General features: G+C 43.5%; 1 protein-coding gene across 1 annotated transcript in view; it reads right to left on the bottom strand.

Annotated features, from left to right (window-relative positions):
- Positions 1–1,708: 1,708 nt before the first annotated feature.
- LOC122815754 (26S proteasome regulatory subunit 7) overlaps positions 1,709–21,052 on the bottom strand; it is a 583,850-nt gene continuing 564,506 nt past the window's right edge. The window contains exon 12 of the mRNA XM_044088516.1: positions 1,709–1,984. Coding sequence (XP_043944451.1) covers positions 1,827–1,984 — 158 coding nt within the window. The 3' untranslated portion in view covers positions 1,709–1,826. The remainder of the gene's footprint in view (positions 1,985–21,052) is intronic.

Genomic DNA, 21,052 nt, shown 5'->3' with positions numbered 1-21,052 from the left:
CGGAAGATCGGTAGTCAGATGGCTTACCGAAGCCATTTTGGAATACGGAGAACGAGAGCGAAATAATTTAGCTACAAAAATAGCCCAACGATGAATGGTTTGGGTGTTAAGGCACAAAACCGACAGCTAGGGACGTCGTGGTCTGGGCCTAAACAGGTGATGCACTAATAATGAAAATCTCTGTGAGGTATTTGCTTTCCACAGGCAAGACAATTGTTATTTTTTCTGGCATCGGTTAGAGCAAGAAAAAAGAATCCCCAACGGGGTACTTAGCTTTAGAAGACTTTAGGTCTGAAACTCGAAAAAACAAAAATTTCAGGTAGTGGCTGACTGGCACTTGGCTTCTGCTTCGGGCTCCTTCTTGGCAAGAAAGACTGATGTAATGGCTTCGGCTGCATGTTTTATACCCCTGACGACCTGACGTCATGGAAGAGGCGACAGCATCCAATGCAGAAATCTCAAGACACTGGTATTCGGCCGACTGAGGGCTACCTGCAGGCAGATAACCCAAGTGTGATGACTGCAACATTGAAACATGAAGAACATCTTATCCTGTACTGCAGAGTGTGACCACTAAATTGCTGCTGGGAAGGAAAAGTTAGGGTTAAGCAAAATCTTAATGACTGCCTGGATGAAGTAGAATGAATGGGCCCAGCAGGTCACAAAAAGGGCTGAGAGTTATTAGGCAGCAAAGACAAAATAGATAAAGAAAAAAAAAAAGTGCAGTAGAACCCAAATGCTAAACCCCAGGGATAATATGATGTTAGGATTCTAGAGACAGTGTTAAATAAAGGCACTCATAAACCTAGCCTGATTTACTTCCATTGTACAGCACATGCCTCTGTTAAGCACATCTTTCATATTATATACTTATTTCCTGTTTTGTACCTTCAAAAGTGGTCTCATACTGTTTATGGTATGTATTTTATATGCTTACTTCATACTATATGTTCATGCACAGCAGTTCTCTTAAAAAAAGAAACTGCTTATGCTCAGATATACTACTGGTGCACTGTTTACCATGCATACCTGGTTATGTAGACTGTTAGCCCCATTAGGCAGACTTTTTCTGTCCTAAGTGGATCGTGTTAACTGTTAATAAAATAAAATGCAGTAGAGTCAATTATCCAAACTAATTAGGACCAAGAGTAGTTCAGATAATCAAACACACATTGAATTGGATAAAAAAACTTCTAAAATCTTGTTTTTTCTGCATGCAGGGGATACACTTTTCAGCGATTACAGTGGACAATAATGAATAGTTTTCACACATGAGTCGGGGTACAAGCTCAAAAAACATACACAAGCGAATACGTATTAACATTTACATATTCAGACTTTATGATTTTTCCTACCCAAACATTTTGGAAGACTGTGCTCGGATAATTGACATTTCTGATAACCAACTCTCTACTGTAACTAGATAAAGAAGAAGGAATAATCAAATAAGCACCTAGAAATGCTTCCTATGAAATAAAAAGTACAAAAAATAGATCATGTTTCTCTAATAATGAGTTTGCTATTCTTGTGGGTATCTCTTTCATTATTACATCCCACAAGGCACATACTACACAAATCCCAAGAGAAACTGAGTGTAGACAGAAATACTTTAGTTTTTTTCCCCAAAAACTGTCAAGTCCTGCACATTCTAGCAGCATGAAAGAATTATCCATACATTGTACTTGTGCAGAATAAAATACTCCATGAATACTTTTGAGGTATTTATTTCAACTACATGGTCAAATTTCAACAGCAAGACGTAAATAAGTTACAATAACAAAACAGAGAAATAATGACAAAAAAATGCAAAAGTCCAGTGGTCTAATTTAATTGTATGTCATGTACCTAGGAGTAGCACTAAACTTAGCATAAGATTTAATCACTTTGTTTACAGCTTCTAAGAAATCTTTCTCTGTTGCAATCTTGCGACGTGCTCTGATTGCAAACATTCCAGCTTCTGTGCACACACTTCTGATTTCAGCACCTGCAAAAAAACCCCAAAAACTTAAATATTCATACTATTACATGATAAATAGTTCATACTATTGCATGATAAATAGTTCATACTATTACATGATAAACAGTTCTACCATCTTATTTATTTATTTACTATTTGGCAACTGCATATGTGAGCTGGTGTGAAAACTCCTTTCAGGCATGAGACAGACACAAATCAAGTAGAGTCAAAGGCAGAGAAACATATAATTGAGCAAGTATGGAAAGCACAAATTAAAAGCTGAGTGAGTGTATATAACCAAACAGATCTAGGTAAGCATTCAGATTTTAGCATAATACTGCAAAGTTATAATACATTCGCTGTACAGCTTAACATTTTAAATCACACACTTCAATTTACATTGCTTGAACATGCAGCATCTTCATTATGGTTCGTAAGCAGTATCCAATAACATAAATCAGTGTTCCACTTAAAACTAGGTGAATATTGAGTAAAATACGTGAATGCATGTATGTATGTACATTTTGATTACTAGGTTGTGGCCCATTTTTAGTGAAGACCCAGTGAGAAAAGCTCAACCACGAAGTTACAAAATATACAGCATATACAAAGTACAGATTATTTTCCAGTAATTAGTGCAATGTGATATATAAATACATCAACAAAAGTACATCAGGGAAAGGACAAAGGAGGTAGCTATGGCCACTGGGATCTCTTCTTTATAAAGAACAAGTGAGAGTAATTTGGTTAGATTTATATATTTTTTCTGCTAGCATTCTGCAAAGCTTGTTGCCAGTAAAATATCATTATACAGCGTAAAAGAAATTAGTGCAGTATTCAATGCTGTACGTTTTTGTTGCCAGCATGTAACTCATTATTTCTGTAGTACTAATTAAAAATACCTGAACATTTTCTGTTTTAAATTCCCTTTATTCTAAGTAAAGGGATAGTTATTTAGGCTTTTCCTTCCTAGTTTAGGGGAAAAACAGCTTCAGAAGTGACAACAAAAAATCATTAGGCTTGTCCTTCCTAGGTGGGGGCGGGGGGACTGCAGCAATGACAGATATTCACTTGAACATCTACTATGTAAAACATTTTTTTCCAGCTACCCATATGGGAAGAATATCCTTACAAGGCTCCCATAAATGCCTGTTCTAGACCACTTAAGTATTACAAAAAGGAAGCCTCTCCAAATTACTTTCCATACTAGAGAATGCAGAAAGGGGAACACATATCATTATTAAAGTCACCTGAACATTTACTGTTAAGGTTTGCCTATGAGCAGAGGTAAAAAAAAAAAAAAAAGTCAGTTAAAATAGTTGTAAATTACAGATATGTGGGTACTAACTGTATCAGATGATCTCTTAGACGGTCTTCTGTAATATGGAATTGCTGAAATCTCCTTCCTGAAAATCATCTGTCTGTAAACTTTTTCAAAGATCATGGTATGTACTGCGGTGTCACTGCTTTGGATTACAGAAATGTGCCTAGCCACACACTCCTCCATCTTGCCCAATAAAACCTGAAAAAGCATATGAAAGTTAAAAGAAATAAGAGTATAAAATTAACTCCTTTTTCTGTATATACAGTATATACCCAAATGGGGTGGATGTATCATCCAACATGGACAAAAAAATAGGAAGGGAGAAAAACTATTAAAGATCATGTACAAAAATTTTTATTACCATTTCTTTTTGCTGTAATCATGTTCTCATCATGTAAAATGGGCTTTCTGATTCTAAAACAGTTTTTATTTTAGTTACTTCAGCAGAACTAAGCTTATTAAGTATAATAAATTTGTGTTTGTATTTGCTGTATAGGCTGAGCAACTGTCAGGCTCCTTCCTGATTCCAGGTTGTATAACCTAGCAACCTAGCTTTCTGATGATGTAATTATTAGCACTAACATTTGTAGTGGCTAGGTATTTTCTGTAGTCTATAGCACGTTTTGAAATACAAATGCAGCACAATTAGACAATAAATCAACAAATAAATGCAGTTATATTCAAGTATAAGTAATAAGAGAATAAGATTATTTGCAAAGTGTATGGCTGGGATACAGTACAGTAACATCTGCACTTTATTGTCTGACTGACTGTGCTGCATTTATGTGTTGAAATAGGCTACTGAGTACAGTAAACAACTACCCACTACAAACTGTCAGACTGTGCTAACAATTACATCATTAGAATTCTAAGTAACTTGAGTATGCCGTGGTGGTGCAGCGGTTAGCATTGTCGCCTCACAGCAAGAGGTTCTCCCGTTTGAATCTCGGCTGGAGCGCCTTCTGTGTGGAGTCTGCATGTCCTCCCCGCAGTTGAGTGACGTTAAAGATATGCAGGTAGGTGCGAGCGTGAATGGGTGTGCCTTCCTTGAAGGTTGTGCGTTGGGCTGGCAACTCAGCACCGTAAAAATTCACTGCCAATTATTAGCAGACTGGTGTTCTATTGTGGCGACCCCTAACCGGGAAAAGCCGAAAGACATTACCCAGAATTCTAAGTATTCTAAGTAACTTGACATGGAATCAGGAAGTAACTGGACATCTGCTCAGCCTGCAGTAAATAAAAACACAAATTTACTATGCTTAATAAACATAGTTGCACTGAAGTAACTAAAGTAAAAATATTTTTTATCAGAAAGCCCACTTTATATAATAACATAATTACACCAAAAAGAAATGGTAACAAAAAACTTTGCGCATGATCTTTAAGGATATACTGAAGAGCGCTCTCTTGAAGATAATGTGATATGATGAGTTTTCCTTTAGCTATAATTTCTTACACTGAGGGGTCCAACGCAGTGGGTAACACTTAGGAAGAATCCCAAGTAGTAATACGACTTTCTAAGGAAGACTTGAGACAGGCCAAAAAAAAGCAAGGTTTAGAAAGTGAACATGCTAAAGGAAGGTCTGCTTCTGGATTGAAATTAAGTAAAAGTGTTTCAAGAAGGTTTGCAGTGAAGACCAAGTAGTTGTGGTACAGATCTCCACAATTAACATGTTCATAAAACATGGGCTACAAGGGGCAACCTCCTTGGCTGAATGATCTTTAACTGCACTATCAAAAAGGCATCTAGCTGCATGATAACAAAAGAAAGCAGCTCTGATTTCATTTGGAAAACACCTGCTTGACCCCTGCTAAGCTTTCATTACCCCTTGCAAAGGAGACAAACAGCTGAATTAGCTTCCTGGTCTCATGTACCATTCTTGAGTAAAATATGAGCAGCCAATGCACATTCAGCGTATGATGGTACCCCTGTCCCCTGAATACCCTGGTTAAAAAAAGAGATAAGTGAAATGACTAAGATACACCTGTAAAACTACTTTAGTATGGAAACCATTTCATCCTAAGAGACACCAGGTCATGATGAAGGACTTAAGTAATGTTTTTGATAAATGACTGCTTAAAGTGTAGAAATCTATCTATTGGATGAAATGGCCAATAGGAACTAGGTTTTCCATGACATAAGTGATGATCTGCTGATCTGCTGTTCAAGTAGGGTTTAAACACAAGATACAAAAACGGTTAATCCTGACCAAGGACAGGAAGTTCTTTAAAGGACACTTGAAATGATTCACCCCCCTTTTGAACCCGACGGACAAGTCTGTATTTAATCAACCACAAAAATCATGCATCCTGATAGATTTCCAAGTTCAATGAATGAGGTGGAACAGAGTACTACTACATACAGAATGACAACTGTTTCCATTTGACAGAATAAATTTGCCCAGTGGAAGTTCTTCTTGCAACCTCAATGACTTTTGATACCACACTTGAAATATGGAGGGATTAATGGACCTACTGGAGAAAGACCCCAAGGTGTAACCATTTGTCTTTCGCAGGTAAGAGAAATGCCCCTAAACTACAGCGGGAAGTTGTGCTACCCCATGAAAAATGGACATCTCTCAATGTATAGGGAGTGATACTATTGAAATCGTACTCCATTTGGTCACCGGTGTGACAGGAATAACTGTTGGTCTTTCTTTTCTGAATCTGGCTGACAGCAGCAAACTCAAGATGAAATGTGGAAAGATACATAAGCATATTCTCTTCCACCCTGCACAGAATGCATCCATCTCTTACTCACCCTACTAAATGAATCAGGATCAGAGAAGAACCACATGAGAGCCATATTCTCTGTTGTGGTAAGCAGGTCAACTAGGGATGGGAGGTTGGCATAATGGTTAAGATGTTTACCTTGCGGACACAAGGTGCAAGGTTTGATTCTCACATGGAACTAATTGGCTAGGCTTAAAATAGCCCACAAGAGCAGTTAGCCTAGTATGTACCTCTCTATCTATTGGGGTGTTCCACATCTTGTAGACCTTTAGAATGCAAGCTTTCCTTATGTTCAGTTCCAGGAGAAGGCTGAAGTTACGGCTTAAGGAATCTGCCACTATGTTTGCTTCTACTGGATATAACCCCCTAATAGGAAGATGTTATGATCAATGGTCTACTGCTGGGCCTACATAATTTCCCATAAATAGGAGATATTGAGCAACTGGAAGAAACAGATAAATGCAGGTCCTGTAAAACAGAACTGGAAACATTGCACATCTTGTGGCTGGGTGTGATACACTAACGGCAGAGGCCCTGTATACTGAAAGGCATAATAATGTGACAAAACTGTTGCATTGGAGATTGTGCAAATATTACAATACTGAATTAGCTGAGAAGCATTGGAAACACAAGATACAAAGCATTATAGAGCTTGACAAAGTTTATATCACACAGAACCACCCACTGCCAACATTTCAAAAACAGATGAGAGAAAAACCACATATCGTAAGTCTGTGAAAAGAGGACAAAAGTAGCATGCCTCACTGAAATTGCTACAACCTGTGACTGGAGTGTCTAAAGTACAGATAAGCACAATGTCATAAAATACCAGAATTTGCAGGCAGAAACAAGGGCAATGTGGAAGGATACCCAGACAGTTCCAATAGTAAAAGTAGCAATGGATCTCATAAAAAAAGAATTTAGTCTTAATTAGATATGTTACTGATACATGTAACTCTATATGAATTGCAGAAGGGGTCAATTCTGAGCACTTTGCGGGTGCTGCGGATAGCACGTTTGTCTAACATCAAAGACTGAAACAATACTAATTTCACAAACACTAATCATACTTTGATTTAGGAATGGGGTCCATTATGGTATTAAAGACTGAAGAAAACTTGGAGAAATTAAACTAGTGAGATATAAGAGTATTACCCCTTATCTAAGCACAATATCATAAACTGCTTGTCTGGCCTAAAGAACCCCTGTACCAGTTGTACAGGTTTAAGCATCAGCACTGTGCCAGAGCACTACATAGTTCCGTCACCAGAGATTAACCCATTCAGGTTCCCAGCCCAATAGAAAAGCATCCATCTTTAGAACTTACACTAGGTTCACTGGCAAAAAGAACCCATTCTGCTCAGGTAGGTGGGAATCAGCCATCACTCTGATATCATCAGAAGATCCATGAGTCCACGGTTGCTCTGCAACCACTGCCATTTAACAGTACAGAGCACCTGTATGCAAAGACTAGCACAATTCAGTGAAACTAGTAGTTGCCATCAGTTGCAAGAGGCACTGAATTGTGCTACTTTGCAACCATTTCAACATTCTGATATGGAATGCCAAATCCATGACTTCTTCAGGCAGAAATATATCTAGCTCTACTTGTATGAAGAAACTCCTTAAATCAGTATCAAAACTGACTTCTCCCAGCATGTGGTGACCCCAGAGACTAGCTATGGTATAGCCCAAGAAAGAGCATTTGCCCTGAAATCTTTTGAAGGACATCTCTGCCATACATGAGGATAATGTGAGGCCCCTCTTTTCTTCTCTGCTACCACAACTGACACTTGGGGGAACACTCCTGTGGCACAGGACAATATATAGGCAGGAGCCTACATGGGAAGATATGCTGTCCCCATGAAAAAATGGGGATATCTCCTGTCAGTTTTAGAAATGCTGATGTGCCAACACAGGCACCATGTCACCCACACCCCCTGCTAAGGTGACCACTTCTTGGCATATAACTTCTCCAAAGCTGACTTCGGACTCCTAAAAACAGAGGTGGCTAACTTCTCGGCACCCATGCCAATGGAAAATAGCTGCATGACTGCCGAATCATACACCAGTGCACTGTACGAGCACGTACACAACTGCATGGATCTTGCCATACCAAATAGAACCAAGATGCTCTCCTCCAAAAAAAGGAAGCCAATTTGGTGGTCCCAGTCATCAATAAACTCTACAACAGAAGGAAGAAACTGTTGCAGAAAAAAAATGAAGTCACAAGACTGGAAAAACTCCCTTACCAGACTCAACAAAAATTTGAGATCCCTTATCAAATCCTCTAAAGCCAGCTATGAAGGCAGAATTGCGGCTGACACCAAAAACAATCACAAAGCCTTCTGTAGCTATATTAAGAACCTCCAAGGCAAAATCCAGATTTGCTCTGAGTTATTGCATAATGGTACCTCCTATACCGAGCCAACAGATATAGCCAACATAATGGCCGACAGATTCAGTGCCAACTTCACTCCCACCCCCAAGGCCCTATCACAATACCAAAAGAAAGCCTGGTACCCACCATTTCTGCAGCATTAATAAAAGCTGCATTGTCCAAAGCCATGAATACAGCATCCGAGGAGACCTGATAATATCCCTGGTTGCATCCTACATGAACTACAAAACAAACTGGCACCACACCTCTGTGCACTGCTCAATCACAGCCTTACCTCAGGCTTTGTCCCTAATGAATGGCGCACTACTACAGTCATCCCTCTCCACAAAGGTGGAGCAACTACAGGCCCTGGGAACTACCACCCCATTAGCCTGTCGAGTCTGGTACGCAAAGCTATGGAGCACATCATCATAGGTTCATAGGTTCATACTAGGCTATCGGCCCTGGGGCAATTATAAGCCTAGCCCGATTCTGTATGGCTTACTTGATTTGATTTGATTTGAGTATACTGTGCCCTTTTTAAGGTTTAGTTTACTGTGCCTCTGTCTAATAGTGACACGGGAGTAATCCCTGGGACAAACCTACGATCCCCCATCCACCTATCGAGATTCTTCTTGAAGAGATTCAGTGAGGTGCTCTGCCTCACATGAACTGGAATTCTATTCCAGAGCGAAGGGAGCCTCTGGGTTATGAACCTGTCCCTCCAGCAAGTTCTATTTATTTCTGTGCTGAGGTTCAAGTCCCTCGAGTGTGTGGCTCTAAGGGATTTAGATTTACTGAGGTGGAGCATGTCCATTAATTCTGGATTTGACATAGCTTTGTATGTCAGGCATAGATCGCCTCGAAGTAGGCGGTATGCAACTGAGTAGAGCTGGAGTTTTTTTAACCGAGCAGCATATGGCATCTGTTTGAGACCCTTGATCCTCTTGGTGAGATACTTTTGGGGTCTTTCTAATTGCTGCAGGTGTCGGGTAAGGTACATCCCAAAAGGGGCATTGTAGTCTATGATGGGCCTGATGAGGGATGAATAAAGGGGCACGATTACCTCTCTTGATCTACATGTGAAACCCTTCATGATGAGGTGGGCTATGTAGAAGGTCTTTCTAACCACATTGGCAATGTGGTTTTCAAAGGAGAGATTGCTATCAACTTGGGTCCTCAGGTCCCTAACAACTTTCTCTGTACTTAATGGGTTTCCGCCTATGTGGTAATTTGTGGGCACATTGTTTTTGCCAAAGGGTATGACTATACATTTTTTGGCATTTAGCTTTAAACCATGGCGCTGGCACCAGTTATCAGTCTCTGTGAGACCTTTTTGAAGGATGTTTGTGTCAGCTGGAGAGTTGATTATGGCGCCCAGTTTGCAGTCATCTGCGAACTTGGTGAGCCATAGTCCTCCCACGTTTGCCTGTACCTCAGAAAAGTATATACCGAACAAGAGTGGTCCCAGGACAGAACCCTGTGGGACGCCACTTGTGACTGGTTTCGAGTCTGACATGGCTCCAGCAACTCTCACTCTGTGGGTTCTGTCTTTGAGCCAGTTTGCGACCCATCTTGTGACATAGGGGTTTATATTTAAGCTGGATATCTTATCTATGATGCCCGAGTGGGGTATTGTGTCAAATGCCTTTGCAAGGTCCAGATAGGCTGTGTGGACTACCTTCCCTTCATCTATGGCTTTGGTGACTGTTTCGAAGAAGTCAACCAGGTTCAAAAGGCAGGATCTGCCCTTGACAAAGCCGAACTGGGTAGGATCTAGTGTCTGTAGGTCCCCAATGTCTTTGTTTATGAGCTCCATGATGATCCTCTCCATAGCCTTGCAGACTAAGCTAGTCAGGCTTATGGGGCGATAGTTTCCAGGGTCCATAAAGGCTCCACCTTTGTGGAGTGGGACCACTGTTGCTGTACGCCATTCTGTGGGCACATATCCTGTAGTGAGGCTGAGATTGTATAGCTGTTTTATTTGAGGGAATAGTTCCTCTTGGTGTTCATGTAGGACGCAACCTGGGACGCCATCTGGTCCCATGGAAGCAGTGTTTTTTTGCTTTGGAGAGGGCAGCCTTCACCTGAGCATCTGAGATGTTTGGGAGGCAGCCCTCTGCTGGGATAGATACTTGCTCTTTTGGGGAGGGGTGGAGAAGTTTGCACTGAACCTGTCTGCCAGGATATTGGCAATGTCTGTGGGTTCAGTGTATTTTTTGTCGTTTAGAATCAACTCAGAACAAGTCTGGGAGTTGCATCCCAGGTTTCTAACATAACTGAAAAAAGTCTTATGATTGTCTTTGGTGTCCTGTGCAATTTTTCTCTCGAAGCTGGCCTTGGAGGATTTTATGAGGGATCGTAATTGCTAGTACTGATCAGAGATGCCTTCCCTATTAGGGATTTTGCTCTATCATGTAGTAGCTTCCTCCTTCTGTTGTACAGTTTATTTATGGCAGGGGTCCACCAGACTGGGCCTGCCTTTGGATGATTGGGTCTTGGTTTTGTTTGGGATAGCATGATCCATGTATTCCTGGAGATGTCCGTAGAATGCATTTATATAGGATTCTGCAGTTTGGGCCGTAGTTTCCACTGGCCCTGGGGCCTTGAAGGATTCCACTTCGGTTTTGAGAAGTGAGAAGTTCGCTTTTGAGAAGTTTTTCACTGTGGTTTTCTGGGCTGGGGGTGGGGTCGGGATGTGGACATCCAGTGAAATTAATTTATGGTCTGATCTTACCAATGAGGGATATACTTCTGGTGTGGAGCATAGAGTCCCTATGTTGGTAATGATCAGGTCTAGTATGTTGTCCCCTCTTGTGGGAGTAGTGACTAGTTGTTCCATGGCATTTGAGTTTACAATTTCCAGGAACCTTTGGGCTAAGGTGCTGGGGCTTGAGTAGTGCTCCCAGTCAATGTTTGGATAGTTGAAGTCGCCCAATATAATGGTGTTCGGAGAGATCTTCATGTTCTCTAATGTTTTCAGGAAAGCCGAGTGGGATTCCTGACTTTGAGAGGGTGGTCTGTAGGATGCTATAAACTGAAAAGCAGTCTTGCCCACTGTTAGTTGCACATGGATGGTCTCCGATACTTCGTGCAATGCCACTAACCTGGAGGTGTGGATATCTTTGATAAACATGGAAACTCCCCCTCCTTTTGTGGTTGGGTCCGGGTTTTGGGGCCGAAAAGCATGATATGAGGTATAGCCTGGTAGTGCTGGGGTGCTCTCTGGAGCCTTGAACCAGGTTTCTGTCACTGCACAGATATCGATGTTCTCCATACTGAGGAGAGCTTCAAGTGCATGCATCTTGAGGTTAAGACTTGTGGCGTTTAGCAGCATTACCCTTAGTTTCTTGTTCCTTGTGCTGTCTATGGGGGTGGGTTTGACTTTTGAGCCTTGCCTAAAAAAAGCACTATGGGGTGGCAAGAGCCTTTGCCAATATCTGAAAGCCCAGTGGTGACAGGTGCAAGCTGTCCCTAGCGAAGCAACGTGACTTGTCGAGCATGTCATCCCATGCTGACAGACACTGGATCCCCTTTGAATGACACCAAAATTTTAGCCAATTGTTAAAATCGATCATTTTGTCTTTGTACTGTGGCATCATTCTAGGTGAGGGTAAGATGCTGCTCAAGGTCAGGGTCATACCAGCCTGGGCTACATGATCAGAGAGCTCCTCTATGTCTCTTTTCATGTAGTCCAGGGAGGTACGTCTCAGGTCATTCACACCAGCATGTACAATGACTGAGTCATATTTGTATTTGCTTTGGAGTGACCTGAGTACTTGTGTTATGTGGCGGATCCTAGTACCCGACAGGCAACTCACCGTGACCTTCTCTTTGTTCAGCCTGGTGAGCGGGACATCATGGACCTCCTCAACAAAGACACAGGCAACCTCCAAACTCTTGACCCCACACAGTTTGGTTCATTACGGGGAGATCCTGCCTACTGAACCTGGTTGACTTCGAGGCAGTCACCAAGGCTATGGATGAGGATAAGGCAGTGCATACAGCCTACCTCGACCTGGCCAAGGCCTTTGATACAATTTCCCATTCGGGTATCACTGATAAACTCACCAAACTAGGCATCAATCCTTATATCACTAGGTGGGTTGCAAACCGGCTCACAGACAGGACTCACAGAGTGAAAGTTGCGGACTCCTAGTCCGACTATCGACCAGTCACAAGTGGAGTCCCCACAGGGCTCGGTCCTGGGCCCTCTCTTGTTTGGCATCTACTTCTCAGAAGTCCAGGCCAACAAAGAGGGACTCTGGCTGACCAGGTTTGCTAATGACTACAAGCTAGGAGTCATTATCAACTCCCCAAGTGATGCAGACATCCTACAAAAGGGCCTCTCAGTGACTGGTGTTGGAACCATGGCCTTAAGTTTAACAACAAAAAATGCGTTATCATTCCCTTTGGAAAAAAACTTGGCTCCCACGAATTACCACATCAATGGGAGCCCACTAAACACTGAAGGGGCCATAAGAGATCTGTGAACCTAGGTCGACAGCCACCTCAGGTTCGACCACCACATTGCCACTGTGGTCAGAAAGTCCTTTGACGTGGCACATCTTATAACTAAAGGGTTCGCATCCAGAAAGAAAGTGGTCATCATCCCTCTCTACTCATCCCTCATTAGACCAATCATCGAATATAACTCCCCGTTTGGCATGTACCTGACCAAACACCTACAACAGCTGGAGAGGCCACAAAAGTACCTCACAAAAAGGATCCTAGGCCTTAAACACATGTCCTACATGGGCAGTCTCAAGAAACTTCAGCTGTTCTCAGTCTCTTATCGTCTACTCAGAGGTGATCTCTGCTTGTCTTACAAAGCCATGTCTGAGCCAGCCCTACTTGAAATGCTACACCTAAAGAAATCCCAAGGCCCCAGCGCCACATGCTCCAGAGATCACAACCTCACTACCACAATCAACAGAACATGCTGGAGGGACATGCTCATCTCCCAAAGACTACCCACACTATAGAATAAGCTTCCCATTCATGTCAAGCAGAGCACCTCGCTGGCCCTCTTCAAGAGAAATCTCAACCAGTGGATGGGTAACAGAAAGTTCACCCCAGGGATCACTCCAGTTGTCCTATTGGATAGAGGCACTGTGAACTAAAATCGGGTGGCACGGTGTCAGGAAAGTTTTTTGGGCTAGGCTTGTAAAGGCTCCAGGGCCATTAGTCTAGTACATCTATGAACCTATGACACCATTCAGATGTGAAAAATAAGAAGTTATGTACTCACCATAACGTTCGATGTATGTAGTCCATCTCGCCTCACATTTTTAACTGTGGGATCGGAGCCGAATGTCGGCTCTGACTCTGCCAAAACTTTTCTAGCTCGAAGTCTTTCTATTGGCTGGGCTAAGATGGTATCCCATGCTGCACTGCTCTATATCCCCAGATCTAGTTTGCTGCGAACACCGGCACTCCTTCTCCATGCATAACAACACCCAAGGAAAGGAAGAACAAACCAAGAATGAAGGGAGCTCTGAAACCAGACCTAACCTCCAGATCCTCCAGGAAGGGGGAAGGAGGGGGGGTAAGTAAGAATGTGAGGCGAGATGGACTACATACATCGAATGTTATGGTGAGTACATAACTTCTTGATGTTATGTAGTCCAATCTCTACATTCTACCGTGGGACAGCGTCCCTAGCACCTAAATCCTGGGAGGCTCAGTGGAAAATAATCCTGAGCACTGTGGAACCAAAGGAAGACCTGTCCCTAGACACCACATCCAACTTGTAATGAGTAACAAAGGTGTGAGGAGATGCCCAAGTAGCCGCAGCACAAATATCATCCATAGACAATCTGGCCTGATAGGCTGTAGATGTAGATACAGACCGAGTAGAGTGAGCCTTCACCGTAAACGGTAAATCTTTATCCCCCTGAGGAATAAACAAAGGAAATACAGCTGGAGATCCACCTGGACAGAGTGACTTTGGAAACAGGAGACCCCATTCTGTTTTCTAAAAAGGAAACAAAATTGATCAGATTTTCTGAGGTTTTTCGTTCTGTGCAGATAAAAACGTAGTTGTCTGTGTACATCCAACTGATGGAATTTGAATTCTGCCTTGTTTGAGAACTAGGGAAAAAACACTGGCAACTCAATGGATTGATTAAGGTTACTGATTGACGTCACTTTGGGGAGAAAGGAGGGGTTCGGTCTAAGAGAAACCCTGTCCTTATGAAAAATCAAGTACGGGGGTTTGATTGATAGAGCTTGAATCTCTGAAATGAGTCTGGCTGACATGATGGCTACTAAAAAGACAGTCTTCCAGGTCAAGAATTTTAAATCACAAGTAGCTGCAGGTTCAAAGGGGGATGAAGTTGAAGATGAAGCCTGTAGAACAAAGTTTAAATTCCAAGGCATGACAGGCTCCGATACCGGAGGACGAAGTAACAGAGTGCCCTTCAGGAAAGCCTTACAGAGTCTATGAGCCATCAGACTAGGCTCATTTGCGACATGAAAGGTAGAAATCGCTGCCAACTGGACTTTAAGGGTGGTGGCCACTGAGCCCTGGAAAAAAGCATAGAGAAGAACTCCAAAACAGATGAAATTGGGGCAGTGTAAGGGTCAATCCTTTGGGTATGAGCCCAAATTGAAAATCTCTTCCATTTGCTGGAATAAATCTTCCTGGTCGAGGGCTTATGAGAGGAAGATAAAATATGAACTACCTCCGGCGAGAAATGATAAAGCCTAACTAATGACGGAAGTGGAATAGCCAGGCTGTCAACTGGAGGGTCCACGGAGAGGGATGGAGCTGCCCTGACATATGTGTCAGTAAGTCTGGTTGTGGGTCCAGAATCCAAGGAGTGACCACAAGGTAGGGATGGAGAAAGAGGAACCAAATCTGACGAGGCCAGTGTGGGGCAATCAGAATCATTCTGCTTCCCAAGGATTGCACTTTCTGAATAACCTTTGACAGCAAGGGGACTGGAGGGAAAGCATATAGTAGACCGGAGGGCCAATCGTGGACTAGAGCGTCCCTGAGTGACTCCCTCTGAGGGGGGGAGCAACGTGAAGTAAAGTACAGTTTTGTACCTACCATAAATGTAGATGTTCGAGGATCCACATTGCTGCAGTCCTAACCATTGGGTAGTCTGCTGTCCAGTCGGCCCGAATACCAAAGTATATGGCTGACGTCGGTCAAGGCGCATTAGACTGATGTCAGGACGTCAGGGTACTAATGCGCATGACCGACGTCATATCCTCAGTCTTTTCTTGCCCCAGATGTCAGAAGACCCTAAAAAGACAAGGCCCAAACCAAAAAACCAAAAAAACCTGCACCAAACATATATACAATATATACAAATGTACAAGAGTATATCCTAACCCACACCACCACCCCTAAACACAGAGGGGAAGGAGGGAGGGTAAATTGGACTGCAGCAATGTGGATCCTCGAACATCTACATTTATGGTAGGTACAAAACTGTACTATGTTCTTCATTCCACATTGCTGCAGTCCTAACCATTGGGTAGAATCCCAAAGCAGAGTTAAGGGAGGCTGGCAAATCATAAGGAAGCAGGAGCTGTCAACATGCCTTGCAAAATAGCTGTGGCAAAACCAGCCCTAGATTTAGAGTAAAGAGGAAGGTGGTAATGCTTAGAGAAGGTATGCACTGAACTCCAAGTAGCTGCCTTCAAAATATCCTTAGTTGCCACCCCCCTTAGAAATGCTGTTGAAGTGGCAGTAGCCCTAGTGGAATGAGGCCTAATCCCAGCTGGAATCTCCTTGCCATGATGGGAATAACAAAATGAAATGCAAAACCCAATCCACTTAGAAATAGTTTGCTTAGACACAGGCTTGCCCTGAGAACTCAAAGCAAAAGAAACAAACAACTGCTGAGACTGCCTGAAATCCTTAGTCCTGCTTAAATAATAACGCAACTGCCTATGTACATCTAAAGTGTGCAAAATCTTTTCCCCCTTATTTTGGGGATCTGCATAGAAAGTAGGCAAATGAATAGTTTGGTTTAAAGCCACACTAGAAACCACCTTAGGCATAAAGGAAGGATTAGTGCGTAATGATACCCTATCCTTATGGAAAATCAAAAGGGCTCTACTGCCATAAGGGCCTGCAACTCAGAAACCCTTCTTGCAGAAGTAATAGCCAACAAAAAGCAGTCTTCCATGACAAGTATTTCAATTCAGCAGTAGCCATGAGCTCAAAAGGTTGTAGAGTAAGTTTTTCCAACACAAAATTGAGATCCCAAGCAGGAGTAGGAGCTCACGTGGGGTCTTATATTCTTTGCCCCTCTAAGAAACTGCTTGAACAAAGGATGCGAAAACAATGGTGGGTCACAATCATAGTGAGCTGAAATTGCTGCAGCATGAATCTTAATGGAAGAGAAGGACAAACCTTTGTCCAATAACTCAGTAAGATATTGAAGAGCCACACTCAAATTAGGCTCAGAAATCTCCAAATTCTTTGCTGCACTCCAAAATAAAAATCTCTTCCATTTTTCTGCGTACACTTTCCTTGTACTAGGTCTTCTGGCTTCCATAATCACATTTAAAACTTGTTGAGGAAGTTGAGACCTGCTGTGTTTCAAAACAGAATATGCCAGGCTGTTAGATGAAGAGAGTGAAGCTTGACATTGAGCAGGTGACCGTCCTTCTGAGATAACAGATGTGGAATCAAAGGCAAAGGCCATGGAGGCTTCCTTACCAGACTCCTTAGTAGTGGGTACCAGTGTTGCGAGGCCAATCTGGAGCTATTAAAATCATCCTTGGCTTGTCTTGTCTGACCTTTAGGAGCACCTTTGGAAGAAGAGGCAGAGGTGGAAAGGCATACACATGAAGGTTATTCCAACTGAAAGCAAGAGCATCCACTTTCCAAGCTGTGTGATGAAACCCCTTTGTGCAAAACTTTGGCAGCTGGTGGTTTAGTGGAGAAGCGAACAGATCTATGTCTGGAGTTCCCCATGACACTGTCAATTTCTGAAATACATGAAGATCCAGTTTCCACTGTGGGGATCCATGATTTGTCTGCTTAACACATCTGCTAAGGAGTTCTGTGCTCGGCAGAAACCTTGCCTGAAGAGTTAGTTGCAAGCTGAGCAGTTTCCCATAAAATCATTGCTTGCCTGCATAGAGGATAAGAATGTGTTCCCCTTGTTTGTTGATGTACCACATGACAGTTGTGTTGTCTGTTAGAATCAACACCTGCCCTGGAAGAAGTAACTCCTTGAAAGCCATTAATGCAAACTGGACTGCTAACATCTCCTTCATGTTGATATGTAGATGCTGTAGTCTGGCAGGCCACTTGTCTTGTATCCACTTTCCATTTAGATGAGCTCCCCAAGCAATGTCCGAGGCATCTGTCGTTAAAATCTGACTCGCCTCTGGCCGGGTCACAGAGAGTCCCTTGTTTAGGTGACATTCCTGAGCCCACCACCATAATTCTTTTTGAATGCAAGGTATTATTTGAATGACAGTGTCCAAATCCTGGCAGTGCTGTGTCCATACATTTTTGAGATACCATTGCAGCTTCCTCATATGCAGTTTGGCATTGGGAAGCACCAGAATACAAGATGCCATGAACCCTAAGGCTTGAAGGACTGTCCTTGCAGTCAGCCCGGACTGAAGAGATAGTTGATGGAAGTAACTGGAAAGATTCTTTTGTTTGTCCGGGGTTAAAAGGCCATCTGGGCTGCTGTATTCAGTCTCACACCCAGAAAGCACATGTCTTGAGAGGGTACTAGAATGGACTTTATTTCGTTCACAGAATACCCTAGGCATCTTAGCACTGCTATGACATATTCCAAATGCTGTAGAAGGTCTTCCTTTTCTTGAGCCAGAATCAGGCAGTCGTCCAAATAAGGATAGATTTGAATTCCTTTTAGCCTGAAGTAAGCTATCACTGGAGCCAGAACCTTGTGAATACTCTGGGCGCAGTAGATAAGCCAAAGGGCAATGCAGAGAACTGATAATGAGAATTTCCAGCTCAGAAACGCAGATACTTTCTGCAACTTAGTCTTATAGGCACATGAAGGTAAGCTTCCTTGAGATCTAAAGTTACCATCCAGTGATCTTTGCCCAGCAGAGGTAAAAGCTGTTGTAACGCCAACATTTTGAACTTGGGAATGTCCAGATAAGTGTTGAGGAGAGATAAATCCAAAATTGGTCTCCACGTGTTCCCCTTCTTTGGTACTAGGAACAGGCGAGAATAAAATCCTAGGCCCCTTTCTGGTACAGGGACTGGCTGAATGGCCCCTATTTGGAGTCAAGGAAAGAACCTTTGCACTTTGTGTTTGTGGTGTTGCAAACAGGTCGCAGCAGGTCCCCATCTTTTGAAAACCTGAGCTGCTACTGTTTCGTCAGGGACCACTCGTGGGGAGATCCTGCTTAATCTTCTGCATAAGGATTTCCTGGAATGTGGGTTGCTACCAGAAGCGTTGGTAGCTACAGCCATTCCCACCCTCATGGCCTCTCTGCAAAGGGGTAAGATCTGGTCCCTCCTTGTTTGTTTAGATACCAGACCACCGACATGTTGTCTGTTGATACTAATGCCTTGAGGAAAACTTGGAGCTTGTAGGGACAGAAGTACAGCCCTCATTTCCAATACATTGATATGGAGAAAGTTTCATCTGGAAGCCAAGAACCCTGAACTAACCTGCCCAGACAATGCCCACCGTCTGGGAGGCATCCGTTGTCAAGGTGGCCACGGAGGGTATAACATAGGTCTTCCCTGATTCAGATTGGATGGCTGAAGCACCAGCAGGTCCCGTTGCATGTTTCTGTAATCAGTATGAGATGATTGAGGAGATCCTGAAAGACCATTGCGTCAGCCACTGAAGAATCCTCATGTGCAATCTGCAGAACTAGGAGAACCGTGGCAGACATTGAACCTAAAAGTTGCAGGACCACCCTGGCTGGGGCTTTGGATTTGGAAGCAGCTGACTTGACCTTGTAAGTTTGTCTTTGAGAAGGAAGATCGACATTTTGAGTCTATCTCTGCTCCAGAATCTTATGCCTGAGAGGGCAGCAAGACAGACTTTGACCAATTAAATTTAATTCCAGGAAGCACCCAGGAGATGGTGGCTTCTGGTTGTCTTAGTAGATGCCTGGTGGTGGCAGTCAGGCCAGTCGTCCAGATAGGGAAACACTTGGAATCCTAGACCCCTCAGGTGAGCAGTCACTAGCCAAACACTTGGTGAACACCCTGGGGCTGTGGTGAGACCAAAGGGCATGCACAAATTGGGAAATGACTGTCTCCCAGGCTGAACGCAGATACCTCCTGAGCCTGATGTATGGATGAAATAGGCATCCTTGAGATCTATGGAGCACATCCAAACATCCTTCTCCAACAATGGGAGAATGGATTGTAAAGTGACCATTGAATTTGGACTTTCGCGGACTGGTTTGGTGCTGAGATCCAATATGGTCTCAGGTCCCCTGTCTTTGGCACTAAAAGAACCTTGAGTAATTTCTGGATCCGATCTGGTCGTGGGGACGGTTGGATGACTCCCTTTCTAGCAGCTTTGAAGCTTCTGCTGCAATTTCCTTTGACTGGGTGGTGGGTCCGGGATTTTTGACGGTGGGGTGAGTGTGAAAAACTGTAACCTCCGGCAATAATCCAGCACCCATCTGTCCTTTAGTAATGACTCCCAGGCTTTTAGGTGCTTGAAAAGCGGCACCCGACTGGCTCGAGCAGCACAGCGGGCAATCCCTCATGAAGTGTGGGAGGCTGAAGAGCCACGAAAGGACTCCCCGGTCTCCAGTGTTGCAGGGCCCTCTGCGCTCTGGGGGCCTCCCAGAAAAATTTCCTCCTCTGCCTCTGGAAGAATCTTCCTCTGTTGAGGAAAGAACTTGTGATTTCCGAACCACATCTTCCTCCTCTTTAGCCTTGGGATAAGGCCGAAAATGGAATACTGCTCTGCAGATAAAGTTTTCCCTCTTGCTACAGCGGTAAGAGTGTCTACCTTGGGTCCAAACAAAGAGGACCCATCAAAGGCGTCGTAAGGAAGACTTGAAGGCCTCCAAAATGACACAACGGAGCCAGGCTTGTCTCCGTAGCCACGCCTGTGCCTGCCAGCTCCCCTTGCATATGAAATGAGCCTCATGGACAGTGAAATCAGTAGGGTAGCCAACTGAGAGCTAACCGACTGGGCTAGCTGCTCAGGTAGGTTACCTGAGAGGAATCTGACAGCTCCTTGACCAGATCCCTCTGTAGTCTGGTGAAATGTGCCAAATAATTCAGGGACCTTAAGTAAAGGCCGCTGAAGTCAGGGTGCGCTTCCTGCGTCCATGCTCCTAGACTCCTTATTAGGAGGATGGACGGACGTTGAAGCCTCTGCACGTCCCGCTGTGTAGCAGATGCCACCACCATGGCATCTACAGCCACGCCTTGTCAAGAACTCCTTCTCGGGTGGGGCAGACAAAAATTTGTTAGGGAAGGCACTGGTTCCACAGTATCGATTGGATGACTCCTTTCTAGCAGCTTTGAAGCTTCTGGCTGCAATTTCCTTTGACTGGGTGGTGGGTCCGGGAGACAGTCTTCCAAAGGAGCTGTGTACTGGCAGCTGAAAAGGAGTCATTGGGTTTTAAGGACTGACCTGCCCTCACCAGAAGTCTGAGCAGGAGAACTCTGTTCTAGGCCAAGAACCTTGAGCTCTGCCCTACCACGCTAGACCTACCCCTA

Source organism: Protopterus annectens, chromosome 11.part0 (assembly GCF_019279795.1).
Source record: "Protopterus annectens isolate FY-2018-M chromosome 11.part0, PAN1.0, whole genome shotgun sequence".
Classification (NCBI taxonomy): Eukaryota; Metazoa; Chordata; order Ceratodontiformes; family Protopteridae; genus Protopterus; species Protopterus annectens.
Note: the sequence above shows the minus strand (reverse complement) of the source record. Positions and strands in the feature narration are given on the sequence as shown.